At 34.2% G+C, this 12,858-nt stretch overlaps 1 protein-coding gene across 1 annotated transcript in view; it reads left to right on the top strand.

The window, feature by feature from the left end:
• The first annotated feature begins 3,515 nt into the window (after window positions 1-3,515).
• The window catches only part of LOC124364708 (calcium/calmodulin-dependent 3',5'-cyclic nucleotide phosphodiesterase 1-like), a 424,410-nt gene continuing 415,067 nt past the window's right edge, over window positions 3,516-12,858 (top strand). Inside the window, 1 exon segment of the mRNA XM_046820399.1 lies at window positions 3,516-3,916. Coding sequence (XP_046676355.1) covers window positions 3,787-3,916 — 130 coding nt within the window. The 5' untranslated portion in view covers window positions 3,516-3,786.

Raw genomic sequence — 12,858 nt, 5'->3', positions numbered from 1 at the left:
ATGTCTGTCATTAGGACTCGACTAAGCGTCATCGAAGTGTAACACGGGATGGAATATATACATATATATATATATGTAATTATAATTACATATATATGTCTCCTTAATAAGATCTCGCCGTTCTGACAAGATTTCAATTATGACTAAGGAAAGAAAGCTGCTAGAATACTTTATTCATACCTTAGGAAGTATAGATTTTTGACTTTGCGTTACCTCATATTGGAGATGACCTTGTATTTTCAAAGAAAGAATAATCGGGGACAGTTATCAAATTGATGATGAGACAATCGACGGGCTTCCTAAAGACACAAAACAATTAAAAATATTAAATTATGCTATTGATGTTGAAGGGATATTCCTATTTATTTAAAGTGGTTGGCATTGGCTTTAGCTGTCGGAGCCTTTTGATTGAATGTATTCACACAAAGCTATACGTTGCCATAGACTTATACGTTCAAGCTGATAATGATTAGGAATTTAACCACAATTTGAAATTCAATTTAATGCAAGTAAAATCCTACAAAATGTTTCATAATGTCAAGGAATATTTTGAATTGTGAATTACACAATCTTAAATAATTATATAATAATTTGCTCCTTTGAAATATTATTTTAATTTTAAGTACAGAGTTCAGAGGCTCGAAAAAATATATATTTCCGTGATTCTATCTGTCTGTCTCCCGCACGATACCTCGAAAACAAATTACCTACAACCGAATTTATTTTGAAGCTTCATTTCTATATGAGCAACACTGAGTTCAATGATGCTGGATGCCACTCCATGGAACTTGGCTGAGCGTTAGCGAATATCTTTATATTGGTACCATCATGGCTATGAGAAAATAGTAAAATAAATTCAACACTTATACAAACTAAGTTCAATCATATGACAATTTAACGTGTGAAACTCATAATCATTGAGTAAAAACATAAAATAAGAAGATGACAATTTAAAAGTCGGTGAAAAGATTACATTTTATTTTAGCTGACTCTTGCGTGGTAGTACCCTATTTAACTCACCTTTCCATTATTTAAAAATTGCTTTTAAACTTAACTTAGTTAACAAAAATTTTAATATATCCTATAGAAAAATATCTCGAGAAAAAATTTCATCCGTAGCATGAAACATCTGTTCTACATGGGCGAGAATGTTTTCTATTATGATGCATGAACACTTATGGAATTTCGCTAAAAGTACATTTGTGTCCATTACATTCCAGTACCGCTGTCCCTTTGGCTATCTGTCCCCAGGACATCTCGAGAATTGAATGAATTTTAGAATATAAATTTAGCGTGCAACATCAATTAAGTCTGTTATCGCGATACATGATGTTGCATATTCTTACTTTGTGTGTTGGGCATTGAAGCTAACATTTCAAAATCATTCAATAAATATTTAAGAAAAATGTAAATTATTCTAGTTAAAAATGTATAAGTATTGGTCATTACGAGAAAACTTGTACCGTTATTTAGTTTCATTATATATAATATATGTGTATTATATACACACACACACATATCCCCGATCCTGAGCTCATTACTGGTTAGTATTATTCTCTGATGTTCTTGGAACTAAATTCTTGGCGGAACAAAACCTAATAGGCATGAGTAGTAATTTTCTCTACCTTTAACATTATAGCCGTTCAACAGCTCACCGGTTACCACCTCGCACGCTTTCTTTGAAAGAAAATTTACATTATTCGTATTATAAATCGTTCATGCGATGTATAAAGTAAATTTGTAAATAGTAAATTAACTTACCTATGATGATGTTTTATTTGACACATTAATACAGATATAAGTTGTGGTGATGTCCTTTTGTCAAAACCACGTTTGTGTGATTATAAACTGTCTCTATAAAGGGCTACTACCGTCGCGATTTTGTTTTAGGCAAGTTTGAGTCCAACTCTTATATAATAGAGTTCTTGAGTCTAGAATTATTCTTCTTTGAGGAATACTTTGATTCAATCTTCCTTTTCGTGACTACAGCTGCAATGTCGAATCAAGATGCTGACACCGCGTTAGAAAGTCGACATTAACGTGAAGAGTAGTAATTTTAGTTTTATTAAGTGATTAAGTTCATAGGCAAAATTTCAAAGAACATTGGAACCACAAGGCCCGCTCCTCAGGTATTGTTTTAGTTAATTATTACTCTATTTTGGAAGTAACGTGGCAAGTATTTATTATATTTTAACATCTAAAAGTGGTGCTTGTGGGTTTTTCCCATAGTTAAACTTATAAGTAAACTTTGCAACATCCAGTATTTATTACTATGACCCCAGAGATTTCCAGTCTTATGTGTTTCGTCCATTCGGTGCAAACTCCAACTTTACAAAATACTCTATTTAAATTTCTGTACAACTCGTTCCGTGCGACGTCACCAAAGGGCATCGAGCATAATCTTGAGTGTTAACATGAACAAAAAAATCTCTGAAGCATCCATCCCATAAATGGAAAACATCTCAGCAAATTACTCCGACTTCTTTCTCCACCTCAGGTTTCCAATGGATCCCTAATGGACCGTTAACTGAAACTCTGATGCGAGTAAGTTCTATAGCATGTGAGGAAATCTTTGGATCATAGAATCTTTGGATCTAGGTATCGCAATATCTAATATACGCAATACCTCGTATATCCTACCCGTTTTACCTGAACTAATATTTCAAGTGAATCATACCTGGTTCATCACCAGTGTGGAAAGATATAAGTTTTCCTAGCAAAACTGGGTCACATCGCTGTATTCTAGAGAAAAATCCATATTTTCATACTCAGTTTGCAAATATATATATATATATATATATATATATATATATATATATATATATATATATATATATATACAACTTAGCTACGTCTAAGATATGATATCTATAACTGTGAAAGTAATTTGTTTCCAAGGATGGCTTAAGTATACATTCTATAAGATAAACTAATGGTTATTAAGATAAACCCCAATATTTGCACTTTATCTTATTTCGTTGCTACAAGTGGGATAGGGTTTTAAAGGGCTCTAACAGGACCTTTCCTGAAATCCTGACATAATTTCGTTCACTTTAACTTCACTGTGGACATTAAATAGTTTTTCATAAAGTCCTTTAATAATAAATAGACAAGTTTTAAGACTAGAAAGTTCAAGCAGAAAACAATTGACAGCTGAAGGCAATGTGAATGGTATGTGAAATAGAGAAAAAGATGCAAATGAGCTCTTTGTTATTCCAAAGGCACAACAATGTTGTGCATTATCATAAATGAGAGTCCAGTTGGAGAGGACAATAAGGGAAAGACGCAGCCGACTACTTGTTATGGGAAGACGCAGACCGAGATCCAAATGAGTGATTGTGTCGTTGAATGGTCGCCTAACAGACGGATAATTATTGAGTCAGCTGTTTCCCTATTACAGACTGATGAGTCCATGTACACCGTGGTGGTGGTGGTGGTGGTGGGGGGCGCCGCGGCGTGACGCCGGGACGTACCACCACGCCACCCCCAGCAACAGTCAGTCCAGTCGTGTCGCGGCGACAGTCCTGTATCCGTCCGTGTCGGTGACCGCGTCACGCGTGTTGTGTCAGTGTCAGTGTTGTCTGTGGTCGATACATACGGTATAGCACTATCTCCACGAGGGTATGTTACGTAGTGTAGTGGATGTTAGCTTCCCCGTAGTAGTGATCTGTGTAGTACGCTTGTAGTGGTGACATGGCGTGCAGTGATAGTAGTGAACAGTAGGCGATGGGGGGCTGCGGCTGCTGGGGTGACTGATGGCACCGACGATGGACGACATCTGAGGGGATGGAGCGAGGGAAGGAGGCAGTCCACAAGTGCCACAGCGACCCTGGAGGCTCGGGGGCGGCGCGGAGGGTTCGCAGTTACAGTGGCCGCAAATGTGTGCTCACTCTGGACGGCTACTCTTATGTCATAGGTGAGCTTCTGTGTAAATCTGCAAGCGTATCGATGTTCTATCCTTATCAGGTAAGATTCACAGCGCGGGCTTTTACAGCGGCTTTGTAAGAAAGCTCCTACATTGCCGCCATTGGTTATCGATATACGTGACCACAAAGTCCACGGACTGAGGGCCAAATTGTACTGTGTAAACACACTTATTCTTTAGTTTTGTGGAGGTCGAAATTTAACGGTATCATAAGGGTTAAGAATATGAACCAATAAGTTTTTTTCTCAAATTATATATTTTTTAAAGCTTCTTAACACTCAGACACAAAAACAATTGTTATATTACCGTCAAGTTACAGAGACTGTTGTTCCATACTTTAAGTATATGGGTACCCGACGCTCATTTTAGATTTATTTACGTCTCTCACAGTTGATTGTAAGTGTGTAAAGCTAAAAAAACTGATTTGGAAAAAATTTATCATTTCGTATATTTAACCCTTTCGATGCCCTCCCATTTTGACCACCAAAACTAAATTAACTGACGAACGATCTCACTTAGGCTCTCAAATTGGCTGTCAGCTTCTGGACTGCTGCAAAAGTGGTACACATTATTTATGACAAGTGTAAGAGTACATTGAATATAATATAAGACACTTTGTAAATACTGCATGATTAGTAAAGAAATAAATATCAGCTATTTTGTAATAACTTATTATTTAGTGCATGAATTGTAAAAAGTTATATTTTTACTATACAATCAGATCATTTTGTTACATAAGAAATATAAATGTATTTAAATTGTTATAATTTTAAATAAAGGTTTACTTGTCGTTTTATTTTATTTTATACTGAGGAAAATGTCAAACTCAGTTTGTGTCTTGGTAACAAAATGGACATTGAATCAGTTTTTAGTGAAATATAAGTAGACAGTTTCCTTTCTGAATGGTCGAATACGTCTAATATATAAGATTGATACACTCAACGTTTGGAGCACTCCTTTCACCGTAGATTTCTTATACTTGATACCTAAACTATTTAATGTCGTATTTGAATAAGAACTATCAATAGCACATCGTCTACTTTCATTATACATATAAGTACGAATACAAAGTTAAATTATTTCCTTTAATTACCAATTTGATTTACATTTTTTATTTCACAGTAGGTATCACGGTAGGACTGTTTTTCTCAGAACACGAAAATCTAAATTTGGTATTTTTTGTTTAGATACACATTTTCAACTACAATTCCCAACATAAACAAGAAAGCTATAAATTCATATCTATTCTGTTTTTTTTTTTTTTTTTTTTTTTTTTTTTTTTGTTTTTTTTACACATTTGTTACGTTTTATTGGATGTTTGCTGTATTTTCTAAAAGAAGCACTTTAATTTTGACAACTTAGAGTGACATGCGAATCAAACTTTTATTGAGTTTAAACTTTACAAGACACCGCTACATAAATTAAAAAATGGGGAAAATTGGAAAGTATAGAATAATGGAAACAAATGATCTACCTTGATATCTTCACTATTAAGGATGTGCGTGCTACCCTACTCTTCATAACTCTCACACAGCTTGGGGTCGTCCTGTGTTTTCTAGAATAACTCAAATGGTTTCTTCAGGTAGTTGTTTTGGTAATTCACTTAAGTGGCTGTTACATGAAAATAAATTCTGTGATTAGTGATCGCAAGACTTCTTTAAGTAACTCAAGTTCCTACTATAAGTAACTTACGTCATCACTATAGTTCGGATGGTCAGTAACTGGATATCTCGATACTTTGCCACATTCACAAACTTTGCCTGCTATCACCTAAGTACTCGTACAGGTATTCTTTCAATATTTGAGAGCAAGGTTCGTTGTTTCCTTTCATAAACTGTACCACATTTACGGGATCATCGAAGTTTTTATGGCTAAAGCACAAATTTTTATGAGGATTTATTCAAGTAACATATTGAAACTATTTACAAACAAATTTTAATTTACGGTAGGACACTGATTTAGGGGAAATCGATAGCATATATTCCTCATTAATATTGCCTAAGCAATATTTTAATAACATCCACAGAACGTCGAGTTTGGCACTGTCCTCAAAGTGAAATTCAATTTAGTAGGTGCAAACCAAGGTGTAAAAACATCGAAGCCTCCTGAAATAAATCTAATAAAGCTGGTTTTATATTGATAGCTTCAAGATTGGACAAGTCATGTTGAAACCACGTTCAATAAGCTAAGTGATATATCACAGAAAGAGTTTCCCGGCTTTGAGAACGACTATATCCAAGCCTGACGAAATCAACGTATCAAGCCTGACGTACATCAAAGACCATCAATGTCACTGAATGGATATCGAATATCTTTCAGCATCCGACTGGTAACTTCATTTTAGTATCGAGTAAATGGCGCAGTTTGTTTTTGACATTCACTCTCTCGTACTTTTCCTGGAAGGTAGCCTCAGAAATAATTCAACAATGATAACGTTTTAATAATATTGTTCAGTTATGCACAAGTAAAAGCCTAACAGAAAATAACAAGCAAATATTAGGCATTACTGTACAATAATTTAGTTCACCTTACTATAAATCCCGGAAGAAAGGTTTACCAGCTGGTTTAATTGCTGGATCTAGTTAAAGTTGTTCCTAAATTGAATACGAGGTTAAGATTTGAAGTATTGTCACTCAATTTGTTTTGTGAATATAAGATACATATTAGATAATCGAGCATTCCTAAAGGCTGTGTCTGCACGACAAAAAAATATATTTAAAAGCATAACTATTATTTCAGAAGTAAAATTAAGTTTGTGCATATGATGGTCAAAATGTGAGTCAAAATTAAATCCTAAAACATTACGACATCTGTGTAATTATGTTCTTCTGGGACAGACAGATTATCGTAACCATAATTGTAAATGGCTAGTGGAAAAGTATTTAGCAAAACAAGGGAAATTAGTAATGTAAAATAGTTTATAAATTTTTGTTAGAACACAAAAATTAAAACTTATTCTTGAAAAATATATTTGTATATTATAAATAACACATATTTTGTTTTAATTCACAGTAAGGGATTCTACAACTTTTAATTTCAATGTATACTGAACAGAGTTAACAAAACTATTACTTTTACAACATATGGCATGTGTTAAAATGTTGCTATTTTTATTAAGTATAATTACGTAATAAAAGTTAATAACAAGAACTTTTAGTATATTACATTAAGTTTGTTTTATATTTTCGATTTCTCTTAACCTGAGAAAATTTTGAGACAGTGGGATGTTTTTAAATGGCAACTCCTATCTTGAGACTAAAGATGAGAAAATATCATGTTTTTACATACCATAGGTGTAAAAAATTAGCAACAACAATTTTGGCTTAGGTTATTTTAAATGAATTATTAATTTACCGTAACAATTAGAGAAAAAGTGTTTAGTTCAAGAACTTTCTGATTTTACTCTATACAAAGGAAGTCTCAATAAACTATAATAAGTTCTGCTTAAAACTCAACTAAAATAAAGCATTGTAAAATATAAATTAATCTAGTTTTAGCGCGGCCGTAAATTGGTTTTTGGATCATGAGTTAGGAGGGTTGGTAACTCAAATCTGAGGTATCCAATATCAGGAAATGAGAGAAAACCAGGGAAGATGTCCAAAGGTTTCCTTTTATTTTAATTAATTTAAAAGAAAATAAATTTAGGTACACTAGTTTTATTTGTGGCTTTAATAGAACTGTCAACACCTGAATCAAAATAACGTGATGTATCTTTTAAACGTAATAGTTTTATCAGTAGAAATCCATAAATTCGCTTCTGAGCGCCCAACATGAAGAATTATCAATACTTGGGTATTGACTTGCAATTGATAACTTCTGATAATATTAATTTTATAATCTAAAGAAATATATACTTTTAAGCTATAATAATGCTCATAGAAAAGTTACTATTAAAAATAATAAAATTATATCATGCTATTAATTGTAGATCAATTAATTAACAGCACTCATTGAAGTTAAAGACCTGCTTATAATACTGTAACTATTTTTCTTAGTATATAATTTTTAAAGAAAGAAATAATCTAATCCGTGGAAAAAATGTGTAATTTATGTTTTCCAGTGAAGTTAGGGCTATTTTGTCTCGATCCCCCCTGGAACCAAACGTTTTCTTAATCATGCTCTTAGATCAGCAAACGTAGTGTATTTCATGTTAATATTTTGTGGAAAGTGAGGTAATGTTTTAAACTAAAAAGTGGATCTCGCAAGGCAAGGGGTAGTATAAAAAGCAAATTCTGAATCTTTCCTAACCATGGGCAAAAACTACTCAAGACATGTTTCCACTCGTACCCTATACTTCAAATAAATAAGAAACTTTTTGAATAGAACAACAAGTAATTTTTCGGACATAAAAGTCTTTTTTCACAATACGAAACAACATCACTTAAATTTGGCGTATCAGAATTATTTAATTACAGATTAACGTAACGTACTTAGCTAACATGCAGACAATTTGAGTATGGGAATATATACGTAACATTTCCCTGACCGTTAAACAGAAGAAGCGATTATATATTCAAAAATATAAACAACCGCCATAACAGTAGTCCTCTACTCCGCTACGAACACGGACCACTGTATAACTAACAGAGTGTGGCAATCACCATGTTATTGTAGTGGCGTTTAATTAAGTAAAGCTACGGACTGATCCTTTGATCTCCACGTCCATATAGTGATAATGACCTGACAGTACATTAGCCCGCCTGCATGTTATGAAATGAAACCGGCCGTTTGACGAACTATGATTTTTTAAACTTCTCGCCAATCATCATTATTTGGCACCATTAATACATAAATACGGGGCTGGAGTACACTACACTACGTGTCACTGAACAGGCTTCCCTGAGGTTGCATGCAAATTTTCCCGAATATAGGTCATTTCATACTTGAGATGCCCTGCGGACAGACAGACACAAGGTTAAATTGTGCCAGTCTACTAAGTAATAGGATTAGTCAAATCCCTTGGAGGGATAAGCACTGTCAGAGAACTAATGTTTGTCTATGTAGATATAAAGTTCATGTAAATATATAGTATGAAAACTTTGTCTTGAAATACCTTACGGATAATTAGGTCACACGTCTTCTATAACACGTGATAAAATGTCATTTGATTGTACTCAATTTGTTTATAAATTTCTTTTTTGCGAAGGTTCCTCGTTTCCAGTATGGTTACCCATAACAACAATTTATAAATTTTCTAAAGCTAGAAATATTCCATGGAGTATCATGAATCATCATCGAACAAGATCTTGTCTACATAGAAATAAAGCTTCATGCAAAAGTTGAAGAAAGACTCGGATGTACAAATTACATGTTTTCAGCCCATCGTGTCTTATAATATACTGCCATTAAGACAGTTAGGGTGCTAAGTTTATGATAGCATTGTGCAAGGTAGGAGTACGCAACAGAACGTGTAGTGTAACAGGTTTCGCTGAACAAGGTTGCTTGGAACATTTCAAAGTCAAAATGACAAGAATCAATCCTTCAGTAAGCAGGCGTTAACTATAGCCCTAAAGAAAGAACGGAGCCAGGAAAACATTTTGGGAAGGGTCCAGCCAGCTGATATTTTCGCGTAGAAGGCAGAGAGTAAGACCCATTTCGTTCCTTAACGCAAACATTGAAAATTTAGGGGGTTCTGGATCCCTTGGAATCCCTCGCTGGCTATGTCCTTACCCCAAAGTAATAGTTTAGGAAATGAAATGTGTGAAATTTTACTGTGTAGGTGTATAAGTGATTCACTGTTGAGGATTAAATATTTCGTTATTCTGCCTGATATAAGTTCTCTTTAGATGTTTGCGACACAAGCTTAAATATTATCTGGTATGATTGCATGTATAATACGCCACTGTACGTGGCGTAGTATCTCGTATCTGCGCTTCATATCTCTACTCCAATTAATCATCCGAAACTGCGACTAATAATCCATTTGTATTCCTGCTGATTAGTGATAGTGATTAGTTCACCATCGGTATTGTGGTTGATTGGTTTCACCTGATCGACTATAATATAAACAGTGTGAGCAGAAATTTATCTATGCAGTTTTAATTTTACGCTCGTAACTTTAGCTGTAAACTTGAATATTAAGAAAAGAGAGAAAAGAATTGAGAGAATGATATCATTTAAATAACATGTTCTCTTATTACAAGAAGATTAGAAAATTACCTAGTTCTACAAGGATCTTTGCCCTACTTCCGGAGTGATAGGATATTCTGGATGGGTAAGGGGTAGAGGCCGCCATGTGTCAAGATCCATAAGAAAGAATTTAAGGCAGCCATGTGGAGGAAGGGGAAGCCAGCTCTGAACCAGCCTCTACAGTCAAAGCAGGAAAGAGATGGCACAACCTTATGTCTAGGCTAGCAAGAACCTTTTACTCTTATGGAACGATTCCCACTAATTCCAACAGTAGACTAGACTAGAATAAGGTTGTCCGGATTTAAGTGACAATTGGTTTTAGCTGTACTCAGTGTGGCTTCAAATGGAAGGTACAAACCAGTCAGAAATTAGCTCTAAATAACATATTACATTCATATAAAATTTAAGAACAATTTTATACTACGAAACCAGCAGAAAACAAAATTATTCGTAAGATGTATTTCAACGTCAGAAGTTATATCATATTACATCTTGTTATGTTCTCATCGACAGTTGTAAAGAATGAGGTTTACTAATATAGACTAATACAGAAAACAAACATGACTATACTGTTTAAAGTATTTTTTTATTGTCTGTTTCCATTCTATTTTATTTATTTTATATTGTTAAAATTAGAATTAAATAATAATCCTGATTTTTAAATACTTTCGTTAAATACAGTGTTTAAAATTGTTTACAGCCTCCAAGTAGACAGGATAACTTTTCCAGCCTACTGACAGTCTGACATCACTCGATAGCCTTCAACAACATCCCATAAAAGACATTTGCCATCATCTAACTCGTTCTTGTCCATGTAGAAATGAAGTTTGATGCAAATTTAAAGTCTACAAATGAAATCTTTCTCACGATATCTAGTGGATGGATATGCTTCGCGAACGCTCAGCCAAACTTCCTAGATGAACATGCCCTTCGTCTAAGGTGACTTTGCATATGTAGAAATGAAATTCCAAGGTCATACCTCAATTATTTCTGAAGATATCTCCCTATAGGTTTTAGGCTATAGGCTTATAATTTTGTAGGCTAAGATTCAGCTAGATCCCATGGAGATACATGCGTCATTATTGTACTATAGATACAAATAATGTGATACAACGAATTACCCTACGAAAGTACTACCAGCCAAACTCCAGCAGATGGCAACAAAATAACTGCGTAATGTTTTGTTGGTTTACGGTCGATATTCTCATACTAATCGATGTTCTGAGAAACAATCACGTACATTCTGCTCATACTATTATTAAGTATGTGATTCTAGACCTCGGCTCTGCGTGGGATCCTGATTATAATATTATAATTACAGATCTTTCGCCGGAAGATGTACTGAAATGATATTTAGTCGACGTAAAAAATCCACCTGTGGGTGAGAGAAGGTGGCCGACCCCGTATCACACGCCCACATGACACCAGCTATCGCACGTGACAACGACATGAGTTATAGCGTGGTGCGGCACGGCACGACGCGACCAGACATGTTCAGACAGGTCGGCCCGGTACAGTATCAGGTGACTGCGCGGACTATCTATGAATTTCAAATAGAAATAGGCGTTTAGGTATATTTCCAGTTAGCACGCGATTTCCTATTGAGTAATAGATGCTTATTATGCGTATCATTTTTAATGGTATTAAAAACAATTCTGAAAATAAGTTATGGTCACCGGAAGATATTCCAATCTCGTGATCCATAATAGTTAAAGAGCAATGATCTGTGGAGAGTGAAACAGTTTTATGAGTACCAATGAAACACACAAATTTCCCTGTAACATTCGATCATATTGAATCGATCAATGAATCAATTCCAGCTAAGCTATTTTGGGACAGACTGTAGAAATACTACGTTCATAACAATCTTAGATAAGTTACTTGTAATGGAACCCAAGTATGTTTGAGATACAGATTATTTTAGTATTAATTGTTAAAAGGGTTCAAAAGGTAAACCAAAATAACGCTCTTATTTCCGGTTTAGAGCATTTCTATTTTATAGTCTACATTAAAGTTTGCTTGTGGGTATGATAATAAATATATACATGTTGGTATGAGAAGATTAATTTACTCAAACATTATCAATTTTCAGTCCTTTTAATCTTACCGAATAAGTAATTACAGCCATAGAACCATTTGCAATGTTACTTCAAGTCATATTATCAACTCAGAAGAAATAAGGGATCAAAAGTACTCCTGCGCTCTTTCTGGTAAGAGGAAATAAAGACTTTATGGCCACATCGAGAGAATTGAACCCAGTAACTTACCAAAACATAACATTTAGAGATTATGTAAAACTAAATTGGGGCCAATTAGGAAAAATCAAACATATTTATGCAATAAAATTGGATCAAAAAGAGGCAGGCTTGACGAAACGGACATTTCAAATATGAACAAATGTGGGCAAAATAAGTGTGACTGTAAGTTCGTCAGTAACGAAAATATTGAACGAACTTGGTCAAACGAAATAATGAAGCAAGTTTATGCATAAAGAAAGTAAAATCATCAAAATAGCCTTGAGCGCATTTCACGAGGTTGGATATGTGACTAATTGAAAAGTAAAGAAACATTTAAAATAGTTTTTTTTGTAGAAAAAGTTAATAAATAGATTAAATAGATAGGTTGTGCGCTACAAAACTGCTTTCTACATTCTGAGGTCCATTGCTTTGAACTAAAATTTGGGGTAAATGGTATGGAAGAAATGCCAACTTTTAAAATGTGTTACAGATACCTGTACCGTAGTAGATTGTCACAAATATCTTATTTGTTTAAGATGATAAGAGATAATCACCATTTTATATGTA

The sequence above is a fragment of the Homalodisca vitripennis genome, chromosome 6 (assembly GCF_021130785.1).
Source record: "Homalodisca vitripennis isolate AUS2020 chromosome 6, UT_GWSS_2.1, whole genome shotgun sequence".
Classification (NCBI taxonomy): Eukaryota; Metazoa; Arthropoda; class Insecta; order Hemiptera; family Cicadellidae; genus Homalodisca; species Homalodisca vitripennis.
This window is presented reverse-complemented; position numbering and strand designations above follow the sequence as displayed.